Source organism: Apteryx mantelli, chromosome 14 (genome assembly GCF_036417845.1).
Source record: "Apteryx mantelli isolate bAptMan1 chromosome 14, bAptMan1.hap1, whole genome shotgun sequence".
In the NCBI taxonomy this organism is placed as follows: Eukaryota; Metazoa; Chordata; class Aves; order Apterygiformes; family Apterygidae; genus Apteryx; species Apteryx mantelli.
Window position 1 is genome coordinate 19024401 of NC_089991.1, and position 27238 is coordinate 19051638.

The 27238-nt window shown below is 37.2% G+C and overlaps 1 protein-coding gene across 1 annotated transcript in view; it reads left to right on the plus strand.

Annotated features, from left to right (window-relative positions):
* DOCK2 (dedicator of cytokinesis 2) overlaps window positions 1-27238 on the plus strand; it is a 228141-nt gene that overhangs the window by 170441 nt on the left and 30462 nt on the right. Inside the window, exons 31-37 of the mRNA XM_067304597.1 lie at window positions 8872-8972; window positions 9073-9131; window positions 11593-11741; window positions 19805-19890; window positions 23985-24141; window positions 25004-25044; window positions 26351-26441. Of these exons, the coding sequence (XP_067160698.1) occupies window positions 8872-8972; window positions 9073-9131; window positions 11593-11741; window positions 19805-19890; window positions 23985-24141; window positions 25004-25044; window positions 26351-26441 (684 nt within the window). The remainder of the gene's footprint in view (window positions 1-8871; window positions 8973-9072; window positions 9132-11592; window positions 11742-19804; window positions 19891-23984; window positions 24142-25003; window positions 25045-26350; window positions 26442-27238) is intronic.

Sequence of the window (27238 nt, forward strand, 5' to 3'; positions counted from 1 at the left end):
GAAACTCTTTACAGAAAAGTTATCACTTGGTACAAAACCAAACCATCTTGCTTGGCCTTACACAAGAGTCTAATAAGGAGGTCCTAAGAATCTTTCCAGCACTTATCTGGAACACCCAGGAAAAACAAACAAATGTGAGATATGAATTTCTTGAAGACAAAATCAATATTTACAATAAACCCCAGAGGTTTATCTGAATTAAGAGCCCCTGAGTGCTATGTAGTTATATATGCAAAGTGCGTTGGGTCAACCATCTATCTAATTTTGCATGCTCTCTCAGACAGTTAAAAGTAATTGATACTTGAGATATTTATAAAAACTCTCAAAGGCCATCGGCAGAATGCAGTATTCATAAGCGAAGTTTCTTGCTAATCCTCATCATTTTCTCATTGATCTATGTGATAAAGCACAAGAATTTACGTTACATCTTGGAATATTTATGCATAAAGTCCTCTGTATTTGAATCTGTAGTTTCTCAGGGCAAGAGAGCACACCAGAAGTTTAAGAGCCATTAGTATATATAGTTACTGTATCTAATAGATAATAGTTGCATGTTTGTGATGTCTTAGAGTGTCATCAATCCAAACTTATTCTCGCCTACAAGAGTGTGAGTTTTTGAAAGGCAGTGTATTATGGTAAAGCACTTCACTTGATACTTTTTTGGAGTTTCATAACTGCTGTCCACAATTTAGCAGCGTTACTTAATTGCCCACTCTTTTTTTGCCTTTCTTTGGCATCATGAGATTAATGTGACTGGCAGTTTACAATATAAGATCCAAATTGGCTAGAAATCCATTTGTAGGATAAGCAATTATTACAGAGTTTTCAGATTGTACACGGTAGTTGTTCAGACAGCAGCTGTTTTCCAGACTGAGGCACAAGGTAGGTTAGGAAGCAGCCTTGTGTGGAACTGCACAGCAGTGAATTGTCCAGTTGGCTATCTCAGGTTGTACTTATATTGAGAGTTTTCAGTATTTTTGTGGATAAGGGATCCTAATTGTAGACCCAAGTCTTTAAGAGCAGAAAAATGTCTGGAAAGGACAGGGAGACTGCTTGACTTATATTACAGCTGAAAACAATTTTGCACTCTGTTGGCACTGGAGGGTAATGCAGATTATGAGATTGTGCATTGGCAGTGGTCAGTCAGGAAATGTCAGAGTGTTGTTTGGGTTCAGACTCATAGCCGATTCTTAACGAGATAATTAAAAAGAAAAACTAGCTTAGTGTCTAGTTATATCCCTGGAGTTTTGCATACAGAGTTTACATGCTGGATGTGTTGAAAATACTTCAGTTGCTATCAGAAAATAGGCCAGAATTTGAGATTACTTGCAGCAGGTGTTCTTCAGTGGCATAATACACCACAGTCTAGAACAATAAGGAAGAATAACTAAAAAGGCATATGTACTGGAATATTTACTGTTGTGCCTATGATAAAAATTATTAGATACAGAGCACATACCCTTACAGGGGGGATGAGAGTGAATTTTCATTAAGTGATTGACAAAAGATAGACCATAAAGCAAGTGTGACTGAGGTCTGACAATATTCGTGGTATCTTAAGCTTGTAATGCATACAGTAGAAATGGGAAAAAATTGTATGATTATACATCAATGTGTATATATATGTATATACAAATACATATTATAATACATCAATGTGCATTACTCAGTACTGCAATTGAACTGGAAGATTAAGTTTTAATATGCAGAAATCTGGATTTTCGATAGGATTCACAGGAGTAAGTAAAAACCTTCAATATTTAGCATTTTATATTCACTTCATGCCTGTGTATTTGAAATATGTTATTGGCTAGGATTTAGGTAAGTCATGAAGACAGTTGTGTATTGAAATAGATTATCTAGAAAGGCTGTGAAATTCCCTCACTGGATGATTCTAAAGAGTTGATTCAACAGATATCTGTGAGAAGTGGTTTAGCTGATCCTGCCTGGGGGACATGGAGCTGCATTAGGTGACCTCTCAGGTTTCCGCCAGGTGCATGTTCTAGATTTACAATGATAAGAAGTTCATTGAAGATTAAATCATGTCATTGAAGGCTTGCAACTCTGGAAAGTATACCAGTTGAAGAAACTTTATTCAGAATTAGCATATTAACATAGCATAAGGAGATACATTGAAGTTATATAAGCAAAATACCTAAAATGATACAGAAAGGCAGGTCTAAGGTTAGACTTTTCTTGTCTTTTTACATTTGCTCTCAGTATTATACTTTTTTAATATGCAGTCATGACAACACTGTTTTAAACACTTGAATAAGTATTTTTAAATCTTTAAAATATATAGCCAGATTTTGTAGACATCCATCAAATATGGAAAAAAGCATGATATTGAAGAAACAGTGTATAACTTTTTTTTTGAGACAGAATTGCAAATCGTCTGTGAGATCAGACATAAAAAACCAGCTAGTATATTTTTAGCAGGTATCTGTTTCCTTTGCAAAGAACAAATACAGTCTGGAAAGCAGGCCAGGTCTTACAGGATGAAAGATCCACTGAAGTCTTTTTATGTGTCTGTGAGCAAGTTGTTTGGCTGTGCAGAGCTACCTTTTCTTTTGCATATCCATTAAACATGCAGCCGCCAAGAAGAGTGCCATGTAGATCAGGCATGCTTTCATCAGGGATTGTTTGTAATTTAGGCTGAATCATAAATTAAATTAGGTTTAGCCTCTTATTTTCCCCTTAGTTTATTGTTTTAAAATAAGTGTTTCCATGTGTTAGAGGATTGTGTGATCAATGGAAATACTCATTTTAGTCTGTGTATTAACTATTACCTAATGTACTGTGTGTTAATATTATTCAGTTCAAAGCCACTGATTGTGGATTTGTTTGGAATTATACTACAAAGGAAATAGGTTTGTCATATAAAACTAACAAAGGCATATAAAACCAGATTGGAAATTATATAATGCTATCCTGAATACAGGGTTTTCTGTTCATTTTCTCGAAACACATCTTTTGCCAGTGCTATTATGCGTGTATGTTTTGTCTTTTGTAGTGTGTAATTATAGAGCGGGTTTTGCTTGAAGAGCCTAAGGAGCAGCAAGGACCTTTCTGGCTACCAGACACCTCTTAACTGTCATAATTTTCCTTATTTTTATGAATGCAAAATAGGAAAGAATGGGTTCTTTGGTTTGATTTAGTTTACTCTGGTAGAAATTCCTTTTTCAACTTGCAAGTCATGGGTTTTTTCCTCTTAGTTTTATTTAGTTTGGTAAAACATAAGTTGGTCTTTCAGAAACAGAAAAATGAAAGTACTAGTGTTTAATGCTTACGCGTCATCTTGCATCTTTAGTTACATTTGCCTGTGCACACATGTACCTTAATAGAACTGTAGCTGTTTAGACCTTATGTAACAACTTTTTTTCCTGTTGGTAGCTGATGTCATTAGGTTGGTGTTACCTTGGGGTAGGAGAACAGAGCATTCCCATGCCCTGGTGTGATATCACTGTCAACTCATGGATCCATCAGCTTTGGTTTTAGGAGAGTAGTAAATATCTCCATTCAGTGCCTGAACCCATCAGCAGTGTCCATTGCCACCCTTAATGCCACTTAATTCCTTGACATGACTTTTTTGTGCAACGTTCCTTTAGTAATGTTTCTGATTGGAGATGGCAGCTTCACACATATTAGGGACAGGGAAGATTGAACTAAGAGAATCCATTTTGTTGTGGTACTCTCGGGCATAGCTATCAAAGAGTTTCTGCTTTGCAAAATATAGTGCTATTGATTCCTCATCCCTCCTTCCCTTCACCTCCATTAGCAGTGTTTTTACAGGGTTTCAGAAAGGATTATACTTCTAAATCTGTACTGTTATAGCAATTATAATTTCATATTCATCATCTATAGTCCTGCCACAGAATTTTATTATAAAAGACACTGTCCCCATTCCATTATAATGTCAATGTCTCATTTGAAAGAATATGCTTATTTTTCTTCTTTTTTCCCATCTTTCTTGCATATACTGGGTACCATGGTTAGTAAGTCAACATTAATGAAACTTGTGTTTTAGAATCACTATCACCATTGCACAACTTATTTTATTTCTTTACATCTTTAGTTAGAAACCCCAAAATCTTTTGATTTTGCTTCACTGCATTACAAATATACAGGGGAAAATACACATTTTAGTATACAAATGTGTATGCGGTAGTCATGGACCTTACAAAACACCATAACAGATGGCTGATGCAGAAGTTAATATGTAATGAATACTTCATTCTAGCAACCATTAGAAAATTTAGCTAGCTATATTAGTTATACTAGCTCTATTACAAATTTTATATTTTATTTATTTATTTTTTATACATCATATTTAACACTTGAAAACTGTCAAGCTTTAGAGTTTAAGTTCCTCTTTGATACTTCTACCAATGTGTTGCAGGGTCTTCCTGTAGTGGCCTATGGTAAGTAATTGATTTTTGATGTTCATCTGCAAATTTCTTTGGACATTGGACTCATTGTTCAGGATGAAGGGAAATACATGGAATATAAATTCTGGAAAATTTGGCATACATGAAGCTTATTTTTACTGGATTTGAGAGTTCCTTATTTCAGGGGTTTGTGATGTTTTGTAACACAAAGATGTAGATGTATGTATTTTCAACAACATACAAGTCCTTATAATATTGAATAAGGAGGAAAGCAGTGGTGTATATAGATATGTGGTGTGGTTTTAAGAAATTTCAGTACGTTATTTAAGAAATTATTTTCACTACTTTTTATATTAATCATCAGTTGGATAATTATTTTCAGTAATACTACCTACTAAACTATTACAAAAGAGAGCTATAAAATTTTCATAGACAAGTTATTTTAGGGGATTCTTATAAAGGCCACTTCAATCTAAACAATTGATGCAGTTGCTTCTCACTGTATGCCCTTCAACCTCTTTCAATAATATTTTCAGAAGTCTGGAGTAGAAGGTTTTTTGTGAGTATTTTAGTTTTAATGCTTACTTTTAAGTTTTAATGTTTATCAGTTGGTGAGTTATTTTGGATTTTAACTTACACCATGCTTATGCTTCTGTTTTTCTAGTGCAATGTTCTAAAAGAGAATACAAAATAATTTTCATACATGTTAGTCCAGGCTTTTAAGGCTATATGGTGAAGCTCTGTGTGTTATTTTGTTTACACTTACTTTCCATAGAGATTAATGAAAATACATTAACATCTCCCCCAAACAAATCAATATACTGATTTTTTTCATCATCTTTGTGCAACATATCTGTTTGATCAAAAAAGCAGAAATCTGTAGTGATATATCTTGGCAGAAGCATCTGAGAAGAAGTGATGATTGAATTTCAGTATTTGTGATCAATCCAGAAGCATATTTTTTAGCTATTTATTTAAAATACAAGTTGGTATTCACTTGTTTGAACTTGTGTATACTCAAAAGACTAGCTAAAGATAGTCAATACATCTATTTGTTGTAAATTATTTCATTTTAATTGGTGGAAAAATGTATTTCAGTATGTGAGAGAGATAAAATGACTGGGATGAAATTATCACATGCTAAAAATGTGTCTTATGTCCTGGATGTGGGAGGAACATCTCTTGTAAGCATCATTCACAGTTTTGAAAAGGTTAGCTCTAGCTAACCTAGCTCAACAGCTAGGACAGCTGCGTGTGTTTTGCAGTTACGCATATGTGGAGAATTGTAAGTGCCATTTTTCCACAAAATGAAAGCAATGAACCCAGTGTCCATTTGAAATACGTTATATCTGTGGTCTCAAGGGGCTGAGCTTGCCTTTTCCATAATATTCCCCAATAAAGTTTACAAAAGTACTATCTAATCTTTTAGACATTGTGAAATGTTAGAGTACTTTTAGTATCGTAATTAGTATCAGAAACTCAGAAATGTCAGTCTAAATGTCCTTTTTACTTAGCTAAGTCATTTGCTCTCTCTATTTGAACACATCTGTCTATTTGCCATTGTTTTTCATGCTTCTTTCACTTAAAAGTCTTCCAAAGAAAGTCTCTTTCAAGTTTTTTACACTTACTCAAAAGAGTTGAACAGAAACATGCGCAGAGAAGAAGGTGGGTAAAAGGCAGCCGTTGGAAACGGTGTCAGGGGGCCGCTGGTTTCCAGGTTTGTACCGAGGGGCAAGCAGCATACTGCTTGCTGGAGTCTTTACTTTTGGTGCCTATACTGATAATATCCAGATCTCTTCTTCCTTACGAGATGATGAGAAGCTTCTTATTATATATTATCTATAAACTTTCCAATCTGTCAGCTGCCGCATTTTCTAGTGGGAAGGCACCGTGTGTGTTCTGACAAACACGGGATCAGAAATCCCCCTCCTTTATGTTTATTTAGCTCTTATATACCCAGGGGTGTTGTCAGATCTAAAGGCGCTTAAAAGAGCTGTGAAACCACCGCATGCGAATTTTGCAGTTGAATTCAGCTCATGAACATGTCTCTGAGTGTGTGTGCGGTTAACATCGCGCTCAGGCACCGCAGGCTCCCCGGGCTGAAGCGTTAACACCCCCGAGCCCGCCTGGCCTGTCGCTGCCGGCGGCTGCCTCGCAGCCTGCAGTGAGCGGCTGGTACCTAGCTGCAGGCAGCGGTCGCTCCTCAGCCCTAGCCTCCTCGCCGGCTGCTCCGTCCCCAGCCCGCGGCTCGGCCCCGGCGCTCCTGTCGGCGGGAAGCAAAGGGCGAGCGTCCGCGCTCTGCCCGGAGCTCGCCTCCTCTCCCGGAGCTGCGCTACCTCGCTCCAGCCCTGCCGCGTGCTCGGCGGCTTGTGTGCAAGCGCAAAACATTGGAATGCTGCTGTGGGCCTAAGAGAAAAAACTGACCTCGTAAGCTTGTTATTTGCCTGTCCTATCTGTTTCTACCTGCCTGTGCCATTTTTTCACCATTGAGAGACTGCTGTGCCTCACCAAGTTGGGAGCCTGGTTCTGGTACTTAAAAGCTTGCAAGTCCTTGACTTGAATACAGTGTCGAAATGCAAAGTATCCTGTTTCTTCAGCCATCGTAGACTGCTCTGTGGAAAAAAGGAAACACATTTTATAAATAAGGCTATTGAGAGGGAAGTCTTCAGGGTGTGTCTCCGACAAAGGTAGCATTGAACTTGGAATTATTACGTAAATAAATAGACCATTAGCCAGAGTTGCAAGGCTTCATTTGCCTCCCCCTAAACAGGAATGATTTGAAAGTTTTCCATTTTCCTGGTGTAACTGACCTATGCAAAGTTATATTTCCTATATATTGACAAAAATACAGCTTCTCAAGTCAAAAACTCTAACTTGGTCAAATTAATCTTATGTAACTTTTGATGAGAGGAAAAACAGGCCCTTTGGAGCATGAATGACATTTATTGTGGGGGAAAAGCGCCCTGAGCTAGTATGTACTACTTTAAACTGTAAAAAATTAGATATGAACATAATTTAAATGTTCCTATTAGGAAAAAAAGCTGTTGCCTTAGTACCGCTAATATTCAAATGTAATTCTAATAAGGTTGCGAATGGTTTGGATGAATTCAGACCATCTTTGAATGGTGTAAAATGTAGCAGATTAATAAGAGTCTCCGGTGCAGTGCTGCTCGAGTCTGTGGGTCTGCACCAGGGATAACGGTGCTCTCTGGCCTGTGAAGACAAACCGGCCTCCGAAGGGCTTCTGAGCAAGCCAAGTCTGGTAAGGAGAGCTTTAGTAAAGCCTTGGGCTTCTAACAGAAGGAATAAATTAGATGCAGGAGCTTTTTGACATTAAAGAGGGTGTTTGAGAATTTCATTTAGTATGGGAAATGTCTGTATGCTTTGTGTGCGTTTTTGGGGTGTTGGTATCTGTTCTTCATGGGTATTTCTGCACGAGAGAGTTTTCCAGATTGTAGTGGACAGAGGTCACTTACGTTGAAGTGTTGACATGCAAGTTGAAGTGACATGAAAGGTTGCATTTCTACAGCATTTAGTGCAAATTCCCCAACCTAGGACTGTATTTCACCATATAGAATTAATAGCTATGTAATAATGTTGTTTTGTTTTCATACTTTAAATTACTGCCAAATGCATTTACTATTGCCTTTCTATGGTCTCGATAATACCATAATGCATATTTTTAGATACAGATAAGTTTTTAAAAGCAATGTCTAAAACTATTGCTGACTGTTTAGAAGCTTTTGAGAACAGTATTTTCTTCAGCTGATCTTGAATAATCATCCATTGACCAAATGTGAAAATTTGTGTCTCCATGAATTTTAGTGCAGTTCCTGTTTTCTTTGCAATCTCTAGCATGTGCGAGAGGGATTTAATTGTGATTATCTGGGAACAAGTAATCTGTTTTCAGACACAAAGGCTTGTGCACTGCAAATGTGAGGGTGGTTCTCCCAGTTCAGGCACATGACTCTGTACTAGTTATGCAAGGCCCTATTTTGTCCTTGTTTAATGTAGAGAGCTCTTACTGAAATAAATTAGGGTTTCACCCAAGTCTGTTGCTGAATTAGAACCCAAAGAGAAGATGGTAGATGCCTTTTGAAGAAGCTCTTAAATACAGTGTAATTACCTTGGATGCCTTTAGTGCCACACTGTTAAGGTTCACTGGCATGTACTGTATTTCACTAGTCCTGCTATGGTTCGTGGTTTAATGTTGTTGGCTAATGAAACTCATATGAATCTTTTTTAGCAATATTTATTCAGAAGCTGTGTTATTAAGAGCAAATGCAAACTAGTGGTTATTAAAATTCATCTCTCTAGTATTATGCAATTAGCAGAAAAGCAAATGATGTATATCTTTGCATAATGTAAGAATCTCATATGGCTTGCATCATTTGGTTTCATAAATTATTCACCATTATGCATGGTTTAATATTACTCTTGCTTTGCTCAAAATCATTATAATTTCCTTATATTCAATTTACAGCTGTGGAACAACTATTTTCATTTGGCTGTGGCTTTTATTACCCAAGATTCACTACAGCTAGAAAATTTTTCCCATGCAAAATACAACAAAATCCAGAACAAGTAAGCGAAAACATATACTTTAGCTTATATCTTTTAATTTTGTAATAAAATGATGATACCGATAATGATAAAGATATCTTTCCTTTTTCTTTCTTTCTAGATATGGAGATATGAGACGTTTAATTGGATTTGCTATCCGTGACATGTGGTACAAACTTGGTGAGTAAATTCATGAAATTAATTGCAACCAAATCCATAGCATATGTCATGTTTCACTGAAAAAAATCTGCCATGACCTGCTTTTTAAAATATTTGACCTTAAAATATATTTTTACTCCTGCTACTAAGCTTGCAACCAACATGAAATATTGTATGACTGTTGCCTATTTTTTATTTCTGAGAGAACTCACAAGATGGCTGAACTCAGAAGGTTTCAGAAACATCATCTTGCTGAAATTGAGAACCAGATAAATCTTCCCCGAGAAGGTTTCTGTTCAGTCTGTTTCCCCAGTTCCAGAAATCAGTAGACTCAGAGTTGGATTCTGTTTGGATTTAAATTCCAAAACGGGATCGTTAATGTTTTTACAGTTTGTATGCAGCCTTGTTTTTTGACTGCTTCTTTGAGAGTTTGGAATAGATGAAACAATAATGTATTATCCTATGAAAGAATATACTTTTTTTTTTGAAATATGATATGAAGATAATTGTGATAATACCTATGATTATACTTTGAAATACAGGCTGGATGTTAAATTTCAGACAGCTATTCATGCAAAGACTAGATTTCATCAGAACGTTAACAGAGAAAAGACATAAGCTTTTACAACCATTCTGTCTGCTTGTCAGGTCTCTAGCCAATTCTGGTCTGGATCCTAGGGGCCGGTTCAATGGGGTGCTAAGCATAAGCAAATAACCTTTCTTTTTTCCGAGTTGATCATTGTGTCAACTCGGCTAAAATGCCGTCATTTCATCCAGAAAAAGTCGTGTAATTGCTGTGTATGAGACGTTAATCTTGTAAGAATAGTGTGAAATGTTCTCAGTGTATGCGGTAGAAAAGTATTTTTTCAGTAATGGGAATATTTTTAGCACACTGTTAAAATTTTAGCCAGAATATACATGCAGTATCCAAAATTTTAAGATACTTGAATTGAAATGAAATTTTTTTCTTGTCAGTTCAGTGTTCATGTAAATAGTTAACGAAAAGCTGGTTGAGCAGATATGATATTTTGTTTAATTAACGTAAAAAAGGAGCAGCGTTTTAAAGTATGTTTTACCAGCAGATGGTCATAATCAGAAGTCCATTGGATATTACGAAAAGTAAAAGAATGAGCTGGAATTTTAAAGCATTTTGACAGTTTGTCTGTCATATTGTTGAAGACCAAAGCATTTTTTCTTTTCTAATATCACAAATGTGTTATTACTTTATTCAAATAATATTCAGTCTACATACCCCCTGGAAAAACAGGGGCCTGCAGATTGAAAAATGTTTCAAACTAAATGTGCCATAGTTCTCATTTATTAATAAATGCCCTTTCCCTTTATTTTTTATAATGTTCAAGCTCCTACTATATCTTTAACAAAAAGGAATCTACATTCTAAAGAGCAATACAGTGTCTCAGGTATAAAGCACATTTGGGGGATATGTATTTAAAGCAAGATTCATACAGGCAAATGCATGTCAAAGGATGTCATACTGTGACCGCTACATATAGTGCCTTTCGGTTTATAAACTGAGTGGTTCTACGAGGCAGATGATCGTCCTTGGGCCGTTGCAGTAGTTGTGGTGTTTGAGGAGGTTTTGCTTTTCTTCCCTGAAATGGAAATAACAGTTGCTGATGGCAGGACAGACTTTCAGAAGAGCCTTTTTCACAGAAAGTTGCATGCTAAGGATTTTTTTGGTTTAAGGCAAGTGTGAGATTAGCCTCTTGGTCAAGCAATATATATTGCTATTATTTAGCTGGAGATTTCTCTTTCTTTTTACTACTCTTACCCAAGACTTGCTTAGGAAAGTGAAGATTTTTAGAGGTGAATGGATAGTTACATTATATGTGAATTTCTCTAGTTTTCAGAAATTACACAGACCTATTATGTAGGTATTAGAAGCGGTTCAGTCATGATAAGATTCTTTTCAATCTTACTGATGTTAGTGATTTCACTAGGATTAATACAGATTGAAGTCAATGTGAGCAGAAGGAAAAATAATGTTCCGTAAAACTTTTGAAATAATAGTTCAGTTATGCTTAGAGTTACATCAGTATGGAACTGATTTGAATTTTTTACTCCTTTTTAGCCTAGAAAGGGGAACATACCATATAGTTCTCTCCTACTGATAGAATTTGAGGGGTTCTTAGTTTTTTGATTACTTTCCACTCATAAACATTTTTAAGAAAATATCAAAAGCTGAAAAATGGAAATATTCCCTGAAAGTGTCAGTTCAGTCAGCTGGCATACGTGCTTATTTCTGGTACTGAATTCTGGTGCATCTTGGAATGAGACAATATCCGTTAATGCGCTTTCTGCTTTTGAGAGGAGTGGAGACAAGTGACTAACTGTAAGACTCTTACTAACATAGATGGTTAAAACACTGTTTCAAATGGCTGCATACCCTAAGTCACTTCCTAACAATTTTATTGTTTATTTTATTATTTATTCCAATACCCAATCTGCCATTCTGTTTTAGGACAGAATAAAATTTGCTTTATTCCGGGAATGGTTGGGCCCATCTTGGAAATGACTCTTATTCCAGAAGTTGAACTACGAAAAGCCACGATCCCAATCTTCTTTGACATGATGCTGTGTGAATATCAAAGGACAGGAGAATTCAAAAAGGTAATAACAAAGAAGTTGTGCAGAAGCTGTTTGATCATAGCATTGTGAAAATATGCTCAGAAAACAAAATCATACTCTGTGTGAAAACTCATTAAAATGGCATGTAATGAGTTTATTTTTGGTAAATATATGTGGTGTGCGGTTTTCTGCTTACAGAAACCAAAATGCAAAATATTAAGAACAAAAGGAAGAACTCCTGTTCCAGTGAGTGCAGGCTCTCCAAGGTGTTTTACTTGGACTTAACTAAAATGTTCTTCACAATGGCAGCAGTAAAGCACTGGAATAGGGGCCCGGAGAGGCTGCAGCATCTTCATTCTTGGAGATGCTCAAAATTTGCCTGGACAAGGTCCTGAGCAGCCAGGTGTGACATTGAAGTCAGTCCTGTGTTAGGTAAAGATTGGGTTTAAATGACCTCCGGAGGTCCCTTCTGCTCTAAATTTTTGTATGACTCTCCTTTGTGATACAGATCTTGAGACACTATAACTTCGAATTTTTAATACAGAACATCTGACTTAAGTTGCAGCATGAAACTAATTGCGTATTATTAGATTTCTTAGAAAGCCCTAGCTTTTCTCCTTTTTTTTTTTTTGTGAGAAATAGTCCCTGTGGAAAATTGACAGTCCTAAAATGTTTTTTTACAGAAATTTTGACAAGGAAAAAGGTTTTTAAATTACAAATTTTAAATTAAATATTTTGATACTAAAATATTTTGTGTTCTAATTATTGTATTTATCCCTCCTTTCATTTAAAAAGGCAGAAGGTAAAAAACCTAATGAGGGAGGGGTTTTTTGTTTTTTACAATTTACTAACTAGAAAGAATTTGAAAAGTAAAATCTGTGAATCTGTAATATTGGAACTTTAATCGGGAAAATGAATATTTAAAAAAGGTATATTGGAAAATAGATTTTGTTGGTGTCGCTGTTGATTAAGCCTTGTTTTCCAACTGGAAATCTTTTCTTTCTCAAAAAAAAAAAACCCAAACCCTTCAAAACCTGACTTGTAAGTCTGTGAAACTCGTGAGTGGCAACTGAGCGTGGTTCCTGGGACAGGATGCTTGGCAATACAGCCTAGGTCTCCTGCCACCGCTCACCGCGCGTCCTTGGGCATTCACCGTCTGGCCTTTTCTATCTAACTTTTGCATTCTCTGCAGGCTCTTTGGGGCATGTAATTACCTTGTTCAGTGTTTGTACAGTGCCTTACATGGTAGATTTTAGCTTGGATTTGTAGGCACTGAGTATACGCAAATAATTAATTCAGAACAGTCTGTGTAGCAGTAAGTGACAAACAAAAAAGTCATAGTTTTAGAGATTGTTAGGAAAGTAAATGTAATTATGTCACTCTTTTATACCCAGCCATGTTTAACACTTTAAGTCATATGGGGCATTTTTGGGTCAACTAAGTGCGGCGCAAACCAACAGATGGAATTTCCATTTTGGTCAGTATTTTACCACAAAGCTTTTGGTTTAAGGCCAAGATTTTGCCACTTTGCTTCTGCGCATCTGTTCCCTCCATGGCCTAATAGCCCTATATTTGCCTTCTTAAAAATGTTTTTCTGCTCTTGGCTTATGCCTCATCTCTTGGGAGAGAAGCACAGATCTGTACAGATCAAAAAACTTTGGAAACTCATCCAGCTGACTAACAAGGGCACCAGCTTAAGAGCCTAGGAGATGCGAGATGCTTACATGAGCCTTAAATCACTTCTTATGCTTATATAAATAAGCTTCAGGTGGTATTTTTTAACTGCTGAAGAATGAGCACATTGATTTTATTACAGCTTACGAATAATAGTTAATGTTTTTTATCAGATTGCACTAATTCAGTAATTTAGCATGCATGTGTCAATGGATTCTAATCATTCTATTTCAGAAATTCAGATCACTTACTGATGGAGAATTGTGTTTTCTCTCTCCATTCTTATGGATGTGGTAATTAAGATAAATTTCTCAAAATTGCTTTTTTAAGTTTGGCAATTCTGGTAATTTAAAAATATATATTTTTAAAGGAAAGGTGCATTGAGTTTTATTACTTAAAATTATTACTATTTCATTTAGAAAAGGGAAAGAATATGAATCAAAAATGATTTGATATGCAGATGCAAACTCTAGCTTTTACTAGTGGACAATTTTGAAATAGAAGTTGGTGTTTTATATTAGTAGGATATTTTATTAAAGCCTTAGTATAAAATTTTGAGAATGATAAAGTTTCTTTTCAAGACAGCCTTAGGCACTCAGGAGTTGAGATCTCATTGACATTCAATTAAAACATAATTGTATTGATTAATTTAATTGGCTTCTAATAAGAAGAGGGAGGGGGGGAAAAAGAGCCCATACAGAGACCTCTGGGTCGCATACAGAGTCTGCCCTGGCAGTGAAGCCAGAGCGCTTGTCTGGCCCCTGACCCGTCGGTTCCTAGGCTTTCCCCAGAGGCTCGTTTCCTCGACGTGACGGGGGGCTGTGCTGCGACGTCCGCGGCGCCGTGCTCCGCTCTGCGTGGGCATGTGTGCTGGGCTGGTGCTAGCTCAGGAGGCTGGGTCTTGCTCCCTTATGTGCAGTATATGTGCTTTTATTCACCTGACTCCTTTTGAAAAGTATATGCTAAGTGAGGTAAGTGTATAAAGGTTATTTAACTTTTTCAAACAGGAAAATTATTTTTATTTCCTATTTCTAGGAAATTATAACTAATCCCAGAGAAAACCAAATTTCACCTGTAGTTATCCTAAGAATGACATACTATTTACAGACATACTTCATATAATGAAATATATACGTAGGTTTGTGACGTATGCGTTTTCTTTGTGATCCTTCATTTTACTTTGCACATGTAACTTCCATTTGCCCAGAAGAAATTTTGTATAAACTTGTAATTTTAAGTCTAACTAAAGATGCAGGGAGGAAGGCTTTATTATCTACTAATTTTAACCATCAAGGCTCTGTCTATTATTAGCTCAGAGAGCTAGAAACCTTGGAAAGGCAAGTTATTCCGCTTGCGTTAGATATGTGTGGATAGAACCAACTTATTGCTGCACTTATATCCACTTCTCCTTCAGATACAAAGGGAAGCAAGTTGCCTCTCTGTCAGATGCATGATATTAGAAGAATCCCATTCTTCAAATACTGATAAGCCATCTTTTCCTGAAAGAATCAGACTTTATATTTTATCAAGACTTCCCAATGCAGGGCATATCAAGCAAACTTGTAGTATTTGCTGTAACTGATAATGTGACTTAAAAAAAAAAAAAAAAAAAAAGCTTACTTTAAAAATACTTTAAAAGCAAAACCAACAGATTAGCTCTTTGCAGAGTAAAAGAAAATATCATTGAAATAAACGTGGATCCAAGTCATGTTAAAGATTTAACTTTGGCTTAGGAAATATTAATTCATCTGTAATCATATTTCTGTCCAAATAAAACTTTCTGTTCATGTTTGGAGTATTCACTTTAATAGCTCTGATTGGTTCCATCAGTTGCTGAAGCCATCTGTGGAAATATTCTACAACTACTTTCCTTCCTGACCGTTGCTGAACAGAGCAAGTAGTTCTGACCGATGCCGAGTCCTTGGGCTTACGCAGTTGCTGATGGCACTGGAGGGCAGACGTTCACTCCTTGTGAAGCTGCTGGACTCATGTGTCTTTCTGAGCTAAGAGTGGTGAAAGGTCACTAAAGGAGCGAATGCAAGTGTTCTCAGCAGGCTCCTTGCTGGAAATACCACTATCATACTCTCATATTTTATACTCTTGAAACTTTATTATACTGAAGGATTTTAGAAGCACGTGAAATCACCTCATTAGCAAAAAAACCTTTATTTCAGTTTATATAGCTTGGTGCTTCAGACAAATCCATGTAGAAAAAATAGAGATGGTATGTGGTTGGTGCTGAAGTGTATTCAAGGGTGTGGAGACTTTTGTGGTCTTTTAATTAGATAAGCAGGCAATTTTAAAGCCAAAATCATGCCAAGTACAGTTAGGCACACTCTATTGAAGTTAGTGGAGGAATAATCCTTACCAGGACTGAATCTTAGTACAAAGACATTAAAACTTCCTTCTGTATTCCTGCCAGCTCTTTTATTTATTTGGTTCAAGCAACCAGCTTTTTTTGCAGCTTGTTGAGAACAAGATGATGCTTAGAAAGAGTTTTTTTGGTCAGATCCAGCGTCTGTGAAATTATTGCCTCTTGGAGGAATAATCAATTCCCTACCTGCTGAATAAGTACTGGGGAAGGATTTTTAAGAGGTGGATGATTTTTAACTGATGCTTGACTTGCACTACATTCACAGATTTCTGTCTACAAAATGATTGGATTGGATGTTTTTGTTTAATATTGCCTTATCCTGAAACCACTGCGTATCTGTCTTAGACACACTAAATACAGATGAATTCTGAGCCCTTTCAGAGTAATTTTCTTCCTTTGCTGTTTCTCAGTACCACTGCTACATTTCAATGAAAGCTCTTTATTCTCTAGTATTGGTACAGTATGTACTGTTCCATTGGCAGTCTGTAATTTGGCTTCTAATTACAGAGCAAGAGCTAATACTGGAGCAGCAAAACCGACAAGTAACAGAAAGGGCAAAGAATTGTTCTGGATCGCAGTGCATTTGTGAAGTACTCCTAGCAAACCAAAAGTGTTTGTGGGCTCTTCAGAAAAATTAAGGTTCCCTCTTACTTGGCACTTTTTGAGAGAGGCAACAGCACACTTCTTCAGTCTTCTTCCCAAGAGCAGTCTGCAGCATCAAGGTGGCCCAGCAGACCTGGGGTTGGATGCGCTGCATCCGGCTGTTGCTTTGATGGATGCTGATGGAGCGATCGTGCTCTGGAGCAAAGAGTTCTCCTGCATCTGTGCCGACGTGTGCTCACTGCTGCGAGGAAAGGAAAGCTGAGGAATTCTACTGTGAACAGATTCCCGCTGGAAGCAAGCACGTAATATTTTTAACTTAAAACTCTGAATTTGAGTAGAACGTGGATTTTCTTCTGTTCTGCCCCCAGGGGCACATCTAAGGCTTCAAGCAAGCTCACGGCTTCTCTCAAATGTCTTCTAATCTGCACTCTTCTTCATGCTTCTCTCACTCTTGTCTTTCCTGTGTTGCATCCTTAGAAGAAGTTGCCCATCTGAACATCTGCACTTAGTCCCAGGGCATGAGCAAGCTTTCATTTTTAGTGTGGCCCTAGCTGACTCATAGGGCAGCAGAACAGACACAACATAAACAAGCGGTTTTCCTTTCTGCTTCCTCACCATGCATTATTTAACAGAATATGAAACATACAGTGCTTATACAAAAAATTTGAAACAAAAAATCAATATATGTTTGTTACATCTGAATAATTTATTCTTATGCTGTTCAAAGACTTCAGTAGAAATGGGGGAGGAGGGATTAGGAAGTATTGAGACTGCGTAAAGAGGACAAGCACAGCTGTGTTAGAAAAGACTTAAAATGTGTTGGTATTGTAAACTTCTAATTTTCTGATGGTGCCGATTCTTTACAAATCGGTATCATGGCTGATGGTATCTGAACATGACACACATAGCTGGGCGACAACAAAGAATTAACTGTTGTAGCTGCAGTAAAATTTCGAGGTTCGTGTACGCCACTTCCCTCAGAGGCCATACGCAGCAGAAGGGAAGTGTGGTGAAAGGGTGTGTGCAGGCTTCCAGCAGTGCTGAAAGTCCGCACTTTGAATCAAAGCCTGTTAAGTTAGTTGCTGTGCGATAGAGGGTAAAAAGTTGCATCTAATTGAAAAATTGGTAAGAAATGTAAACTGAAGAATGCTAGTGGGGATGCAGTAATGCTAGGAAACTCTTGTGGGCATTTTCTAAAATATTAGAGTGCTGTATAAAGTATAAGATTTTAATTTAAGAAGCCAAAAGGATATCTCAAAGAATGAAGACTCGAAGGCAATTATCAGACAAGAGGCTTAGAAACAGTGAAGGCTTTCAGTGAAGGCCGCGCACAGAGCGGCGTTAGGCTGGCTGAGGTTGCCGGAGAGGCTGAGCGCTGCTCCCTGCTTAGCTAGCTCTGCTTAGAGCCTGGCTAATAAAAGAGCGACTCTGCCTTTAAGGGCTTTTCCTTTGGGTGCTCTTCTTCTATTTGTGCTGTTTCCAACCTGCAGGTGCAAAAAGATACCCGTTTCTTTGCATCATAATATTTGAAGCTTAGAAAAAATTATGCTAATAGGCTGGCTGCCTTTTAGGGTTTTTCTAACATCCTAAAACCTGCAGCATTTCAATATTAAGATTTCTTTTTGCTAAGATTATTGAATTAAATTATTTTTCTCCATGCAACATTTTTATATTACATTAATTGTAATTAGTTTTCTGTTTTCCAAGATTAATATTTTTAGTAAGGTTATTTTAAAATGAGCTCTTTGGAACACTTTGTTTTCTTCTAAATTATTTTAGATCATGTCTGGAGAACAATAATAGGCATTACCCAGTAATTTCATCCAAAATGCCTTTATCTACACTGGACAATATTAATGGGGGTATATTTTTCTTAAAATCCTTTCCCAGTGAATTTCCAACTGACTTAAGATATTTTATGTATATTTTTAACTTTTCGAATAGTATTTTTCATTTTCCATTATAAAAAGCGCTCATCTTTTGTTTCTGTTGTTGCTAAGAAATACTGACTTTCAGTGACGCCTTTGAACATACAAATCTTAATGTTTTAAGCCTCTTGGAGAAGAAAGAGGAAACCGTATGCATTTATTATAATTTCCACTTTTTTCATTTCCTGAATTTGAATGAAGTCTGCATAATGTATGGTAAAGACCTTGCAAACGAATTACAAATTCTCATTTCAACGTAGTAAATTGACTTACCTTTTTCAATATGACAAAGCAGTTTCCTGTGTATAATATATTGCAAGAGATTTGAGATGACAAATTACAATTGTATATTCATATTGCAACACAATAGCATTTATAGTTAAGATGTGATCCTGCAAAGTGCTGGGTTAAAATACAATCTAACATGTACTTCCATTTCTTTAAGAATTAAGGTTATATTACTGACCTTGAACTTCTCCGGAGATTTTGGCTGGAATTTATAGCACTTTAAAGGTGTCAAGCTATTGGCATTGATGATTGAGGTACATATTAGTAACTACAGTTTTGCAGACTTGCTTTATTTGCCAGATTTTTTTTTTTTAATCCGTGTGACAAACTTGGAAAATACCTGTTTTATCTTTTATGAGTGTTGGAGACATTGTTCCCTCGATTAATTAGGTAAAGCCACCTGGTGAATATATACGTAGGAGTTTGTTACAGCCTCTAACAGGAGAGGCAAATAATGCAGATCACAGCTTCAGATACCCGGCTTTCAGAAAGTTGTCGCAGGGATGACTGAGCCCAGCGGTTAGGTTGAAGTTAGAGGGACGGCTGCCCAGGCTGGGGTGGAGTGCTTCTCTGAAGCCTAGGTTTGGCCTCGAGCCCTTGGAGCTGTCGGAGCTGGCTGATTAGGGATCGCTGCCAAGCTGTGAGTCACTGGAGACATTTTAACAAGTTTTCTCTCTTTTTTGCAAACCAGCTGCGTAGATTCCTTTTCGGTTCAGAAAGCAGAAGAAGGTGCTATGTTGCCTTACAAACAGAGGAATAAGGCTGCTGACTCCAAATGAAAGTGTCGTAACACTGAAAAATTATGTCATAACTTTTGGATAGCTTGTTTGGTATTTTTGACAGTTAACATGTCACTGCTTCCTAGTTAAGGTACAGATAGACCTAACAACCGGCAGTTAAATAAGGCATTGCATACTGTGGGATTGTTCATTCATGTTTCGTCTGAGTGGAAGTGATTCCATTTCGAGCTGGAGTCCAGCACTGCAAATCAGAGGTGTTCTGTGAAAACCCCTAGTACGGACACTGTAACCCTGTGTCCTCAGGTTATTTTTTCAGTTCTTACGAAGGAACAATCATCTAGAGATGGTCAGTCTGGAGTGTGTTATTCAACTGGAATATGTTCAAGCCTCAGGGATGTGTGTGGCAGCTATGCAAAGATATTCTTATGATGTCGTTTTGAACTTTCTTTAACCTCTAGGTATCTGCTCAATGTTTTGATTTTTTTCTTTCTTTATTAGTTTGAAAATGAAATCATTTTAAAGTTGGACCATGAGGTGGAAGGAGGACGTGGAGATGAACACTATATGCAGTTGTTTGAGTCAATGTAAGTAATGCATTAGAATAAATGTCTTCAGGCTGTGCTTTTATCTCATTGTTCCCCCAGAGATTATTCTCTGAACTTGCATAAGGTGACAGTCCTGGGATGAGAATAGTGTAAGGTGCTACAATTTAATAAAAATATTTCTAAGAATTCTTAAAGCCTGAAATGGATAAAATAGACTTCAGAACGTACTGACACTTTTTCAAATATCCTTTTTTAGAAAAAGGATCAGTATGCAGTATAAAAATACTCTTTGAATCTGTTACACTGACAAGGACAGATTAAGTTTTAAGTATGTCTCTTTTGCTTCCTAGCATGTAATGACTATGTAAACTGAGAGCACTAAACTCATTTTTCAGTTTTGAATGTTTACTCTTTGGCTGCCAATCTTAAGATATCGAAGAGGTGATGCAGACTAGCTCTTGGTACGACAGAGAACAGGCTTGGAAGAAGAGGGTTCTCTTATCGCACTGCCTAACCTGTCACTACCATTCATCGTCTCTAATATTGGAGATTCAGCAAACACAGTAGACGTTTATTACAGTGCTTAACTTTCCTCGCCGGTAGTAAGTTTTTTTCCAAGCATCTATACTAAATCTTTCTTCCCTCAGTTTAAGCCAATTATTTTTTGTTGTATCCATAGAAGGCATAAGAAATCATTTATTCCATTTCTCTTTGCAGCAGCTTTTAACAAATTTGAAGACTGTGATCAAGTTTCCTTCAGTCTTCTGTTTGGGGTAAACAACCCCAATTTTTTTTTTTTTTTTTTTATCATATGCCATGTTTTCTAGACACTGATCATTCCTGCTTAGTCTGCATCTATCTTGAAAAAAGTTACCTTAAAGCTTGAGCGAGTGTTCAAACTGAAACCTTATCAATGTTAAGAGTCAGGATTCCTTCACATCTCATGTATGAGATTCATGTTCAAAGATTATTTCCATTTTCTGAGCTGTGTAACAGTACTTGTGCTCAGTGCTCAGTATACTCTTGCATTCAAGTATTTTGCTAGAGAACTGGTACCTATCCAGGTAAATTCCATCTTGTAGTTGATTAGTCTTATCAAATAGACTACGTTTGTAAGGTGCCTTTCTTTCTCTTAGACCTGTCTCCCCCCTGCCCTCCCCTTAATACTTTCCCACACTCTGGGAGACTTCAAGATACTTCAAGGCCTCTACATTTCCAAAAATGTTGTAATGTGGTTTCATATTGCGTGCAGATTTTCTGTTCCATCCTTAACATTGCTTAATGATGCAGCTAAAGGGACAGTTGCAGCAGAGGCTGGTGACCAACCTGTCTGACCTTGTTCTCTCCTTTTTTTTTTTTTTATCTTCCTACTTTCACACCTTCCAAAGCGGGGATTTCAGCCTTCTACCTGCAAATTCCTATCCCAACTGGGCGGAGACCCAATTAACCTGGATTCCAGCTTTATTCCTTTGCTCTTATTCTTATCAAGTTATTTCCAGTAACTATCTGCATCCCTGCATAGTTCCACTTGTCACGTGAATGCAGATACTTAGCAGCAGTCAATAACTGTCTTGTGATTTGCGCTCACCTTTGCGACTAACACTTACCCAACTAGGTTGATTGCTGGGAACTTGCTCACACCCACTGCACTGAACAGGGTTGGCAAGGTTTAAGTGCTGCCTTGCAGGTGTCCGTAGTCCTGTATGTTTGTTAGCATGCGCCACAGCAGGGTTGTGGCCTGTGCTGCTGAATGCTGTCCCAGACAATACCGAAGAAGAGCTGGGTTAATACGGAGCAGGTGAGCGGCTGTTCCAAATAGACAGAACAGACCAGGCCACACTGTTTGAGGAAGAGGAGGAGGATTTGGCTGCATGAATACAAGCTGTGCCATGGCACTTGTCCTCAGGCTCAGACAGTGAATCCTGGCCTGTTTTAGTTACTGGTCTAGACAGAGCAGAAAAGAGCATCTGGGAGCTTTCCAGTTCTTCATCATTGCAGTGATCCATGCTGTGTGGTTGTTTTCTCAAAATTTATTGAAAATATTTTTTATTTTAAAACTTTATTTTTTCAAGCTTTATTTAAAACTTCTGAGTAACTTGGTTCCAGTATCTGGAAATAAGCCTTCTTCTTACCCTCTCTTGGAAAAGTCTGTTAAAGTTTTACTGCTTTTTTTTTTTAATTGGTGTAACTGTACGCAGCTGAACAAGATAACTTTTTAGATCTTCCCTCATGAGCTACATATTGCTTTCTCCTGTTCATCCCGTAGTCTTCCTCTAAACCTATTGCAGTCCATCTTTCTTCAGTGATTGGAACTGTGTGCTATATTGTCAGTGAGTTCTTAGGATTAGCTTGTGTTTTATGTCAGTGGTTTTCTACCTGTGTTGAGGGAAAAAAGTGATGCACTGGTGACTCGTGTTCGTTTCATGATGAAGCAGTGTTCACGGGTCTGTCTTGTTTGCTCTCATTCCAACGGAACCTATGGCAGAAATGCCGAATGGTCTCTGAGGTGGTGACTGTACTGTCCTGTGCTACGTGTCATCCTATTTCTGATACTCCCATCTATAAAATAACCCATTTTTTCCTGAATGATATTCCAGTCTCCTATATGATCTGAGGCTTTCTAACTTTCTTTTCCACAAATCTCATTTAACATTCTCCAGCCTTTTCTGTGTTCAGTTTTTATCTGTTAATCTCTGTCTGTCACACCTACTACAATATAAATATTCATTTGGACACACATGTACACCCTTCCTCTGTCTTGGGGAAATAACTATATTTTGGACCTGTACAAAAAAAGGAATAAACATTAGGTGCTGGTTTTACTTTGCTTGAATGAAAAATTCAAGACTGGTACTTGGCTGAGGCCCCATTCTAGGCCAAAGTTTGGAGGATTTCTTTGCAGTAGAAGTTAATATGAATATGTATTTTCTGAAGAAAATCTAAGTGATTCTGAGAAGTTAAAAAATGATATTACGATTAATTTAAAATATATTACTTTATAATGAAAGTTAAAAAATAGTGCGCTTCATTAAGGATTAATTATAAATTATTAAATATATTTGCATATAAATTGAGAACTGTTAATGAAACACTAAGAGGTCAAGAATTATGGAAAATGTATCACTGAAACTGCCCTACTTAGGCATGTAGCATAATTTCAGTGAGAATTTTGCAATTGCTAGCTTGTTTTCACTATTTTCCTGCGACATACATGGTGATTTTCATATGTTATTAATAGAATATGCCCAATATGCATGTAATAACTTGTGTGTGTCTATTAAAGTAAAAATAAAATGGGGTTTGTCAGACAGAAGCCCAGTGCAAGCTGAGAATCCTAAGGAGAAACCAACTTTTAAGCAAAGAAAGAAGATAATCCTTAATGAGATGCTGGTAATCATTTGATATGTTTAAACAGCTCAGCTTGGAAAACAAAGCTATTGGGAGTAACATGAAGCTTCTGCTCCTTAATCACTTCAGCACTTTATAGCAATAGCATGTGCTAATGTTTTGCTAATGCAAACTGAAAAATGCTGATGACGTATAAAACTCACTTTCCCATCTTTTTATCAAAAGAGCACTAACTGCTTTTTCTGAGTCCACAGAAAAATTGTCATTTGGTTTTGCTTCTTTCTTAAAGGTAGATTGCTCTGGTGAAGTCTTTTTAGAACATATCTTTTTTGTGACTTAAAATTTTAGTTTATCTTAGTTTGAACTTTCTACTGAAATGTAACTTTACAAAGAGAAGGAAATATTTGTTGCATTTTATGTTGCATGGTAACAGGGGAAAGGAAGGTCTAATATTTATTGTGGTAGCATGACGCTCAAGAGACTTGAGTTCATATTCATGTTGTACCACAGACTCCGTTTGACTTGGTTTTAAAAATATACATGTATTCCCTTGGATTTGCAGTCATTTTCAGACAAGAAGAGTAAATATTTCATTTTTTTGTCTAGATTTATTTCCCATCTGTCTTTCGGCTGTCTAAATTACCAACCCACAAAGGGAATTTCCAGTGCATTCTGTAGTTGTTTTAGCATCGTAATACAGTACTTGCCTCCAGATCCAGAGTTTCAACTAATGGGACACTAATTCTGGCAGCACTGTAAAATCATGTTGTTGTCTGTGTTTGCAGTCTTACAGAGTGTGCATGTCAGTACCCTGACATCTTTAACTTGGTTGAAAGTTTTGTCAACCTAGTTAAAGGCCTCTTGGAGAAGCTGCTGGATTACCGAACTGTGATGAGTGACGAAAGCAAGGACAATCGCATGAGCTGCACTGTGAACCTGCTGGTACGTTCTCTTCTGTGATCCCTGTGTGAGAACGGGGAAGGCCTTCAAATCCAGTTACGAAAGATGAGAGCAAATCTTCCTGGGGGAATGATTTACAATGCTGAATAGCGATTTAAACCCTGAGGCAAGAGATTTTTATCCCTTCTTTTTTTTTTTTTTTTTTGTACATTTTAGCCTTTCCATTATGTTTTTTGGCAAAGTAGAGGTATTTAAGTTAACGCAGGTACTGCAAACAGGTAAATAGCATCTAATCTGCTCTTCCAAGCAAGAAGCTAACCCATGTGAAGGTAGAGTGGTGATTAAAGTATCTGAGCATTACATTGCATGCATAGTAGGTGAATACCCACTGACTCTTAAATCTCGCTCTGACAAGTGTCCCCCTTAAAGATATTGCACAACAGGGTTAGATGTATCAACTCCAGTCAGTGCCAACCAATGGCTATTTTGTAGCCAGCAGGTATAGCCAGAGCACGTAGTATCTTGTGTTAATGCCCTTGGATAACCATATTTTCCTCTTCTCCAAAAGAAGAACTTGACAAATGATTTCTTTTGAGAATTAAGATATTTACTATGTAAGTATAATAACACTTACTAATAACTAATTAAAATGTTAACTGAAGAAGCAATAGTACCAGGTCTAAAATTAAGATGGTCTGTAAATAATGTATACCTTACAATGATATTCATAATTTCAGCTTTAAATTTTTAATTGAAAAATGTGTTCAGATACAGAATTATGTTTTGTTTTGTGTTGAATACAATGGAAAAGAAAAGCAAAATTTCAGCATAAATGTTTTTATCTTGTAAGTGTTTTAATAAGAGAGATTAGAAAATAACATTTAAATAATGTTTCTGTCCCTAGAATTTCTACAAAGACATTAACCGTGAAGGGATGTATATCAGGTATGGTGGCTGCTCTGTTGGCTCTGTTTTGGAGAGGGCAATAATACCTATGAATCCTGGTTTTTATCATCCTACTTGAATTTCTGTTACTCCATGGTAGTTTGCCATCCACAATGACTATGTTGTATTTTTAATCTGTTGTTTGCTAGACCTGAGGTTTGATGGAGGGTATATCCTCCATTCAGATCGGCAGAGAAACCATTCATAGTTTGTAGAATTGTGCAGTCTACGGAGCGTCTTTAAACATGCAACACACTACATGGAATACTGAATTACTAGTAAAACACTTTTCTGTTAGAACTGTAGCTATGCTGGCAGATTTTTTCTGATGTGACATGGCCTCATATTGTCTCCCAGGGTTTTTCGTATGAACTCTAGCAAAACTTGCTGTCCAAGAGCTCACTGTTTCCTGCCTCTCCTGTCATTTTGCAAAATCAGCAGAACTCCCTGCGCCTCAGCCACTGCCGTGCACAGCTCAGAGTCTTAGCTGAGAAAGAGCGCTGGGGGCGGTTTGGAGCTAAGCCTGGAGCTATGTGCTGGAGTGGTCGGGTGCAGGTGATGCTCCCTCTGCTGCCATTGCTGAGGGAGAGTCATCTCAGTAGGGTTAACAGCTGGGTGCGGTAACGCCTCCAGCTGCTTCAGCAAGGTGCGTCGGAGTCCCCGTGTCAAAACCCCTGTTGCGTGCAGGAGGATATGCACTGGGCCAGCCCACCTTTCTCTGCGCTGCTGGAAGAGAGGTGGCTTCAGCCGTCTGGTGGGCTGTGGTTGGACTGGTGACAGTAATGCTGCCCGAGGGGTCGGGGAGAGCACTGGCAACACATAACTTAGAGCAGCTCTTCTGCCCCTGCCACCTTGCCAGGGTGTACAGAAGTCTCCTTTGTCTGTTCTTCCTTTACCTTGTGTTATCTGCTGTGTTTGCAAGTATTTACATGCAGTCGAAAATGCTACAGTGAAAGGCAGCTATTTTTAGGAACAAACCACTGGAATCGGAGGTCTGACTTACACCTCAAGTTGGAGAAGTTGTCTTTCCTCTTCCTCTTCGAGGTGGGCTTAGCAGTAGTTGGTAGAAGGAGCTTAGCTCTTTTCCCTCTATTTGTGCAAGATGTTTCAGTATACGAAGAGAGCACAGAAAAGTCTAAACAACAGTGCTTTAACCTCACTCACACAGTATCTATGAAGACTCTTTGGGTAGTGACTGCATGACATCTTTGAAGTTTCCATTAAAGAGTGTTTATCTAGAACATTTCTGACACTTAGCATTCAAGTCGTGTATACCTAGACTAATTCTTTTTTTCTCCTCTATTAGATATTTGTATAAATTGCGAGATCTTCATTTAGATTGTGAGAATTACACGGAAGCTGCATATACCCTTCTGCTCCATACATGGCTCTTGAAGGTTAGATATTCCTAAACTGAGTAGATAGATAAGCTTTTGCAATTTTTAAATTTATGAATAAAAAAGCGGTTGTCTTTCATCTCTGATTTACTGCATATTAGTTATTTTCCTTAGTATTCAAGTTTCTAGTTAAAAATACTGTGGCAGGTTATAAAAAATTAATTATAGGAAAGATATGCTGTATTTTCAGTAAGTGATTCAAAGCCACATACTGATAAAACTAAATATTGTAGCAAGAACAGCTTTACTTAATAGTGAGAACATAGTGTGCAATTTTTGAAGCCATTTAACTTGCTTGTGTTGAATTTGCTATTTTCTTGCTATCCCAAATACAACACTGATCAAAATTAAACACCACTTTTCCAGCAATTACAGGGGGACATCTTACTCATCTCATTTTACATTGTTGGGATCATGCTGCCAAAGTATGCTTGCTTGCTTTCATAGATGATATTTATTTTCATGACAACTAATGTTTATTCTCATTGTAACTGATGTTATCAATTGAAATGATCGGTAAGTTGTACTTCCATTTCAAGGGAAAATTCAATATTAAATATTTTTGAACAAAACTTGAAATTTCTTGTGGAATTTATTTTTATGCAGAAACATCAAAATTTGGCCTTTCACAGTGCTATTTCAATTAAACTTAATTTTGACTTATAATACAAAGCTAAGAGGTATATTATATATCTTGGTATAGACAAAGATAATATTATGCACATATATTTTTAGTACAAAAAAATCAAAATAATTATTCAAAATGACACCACTGATATAAAATCTACCAAATGGTT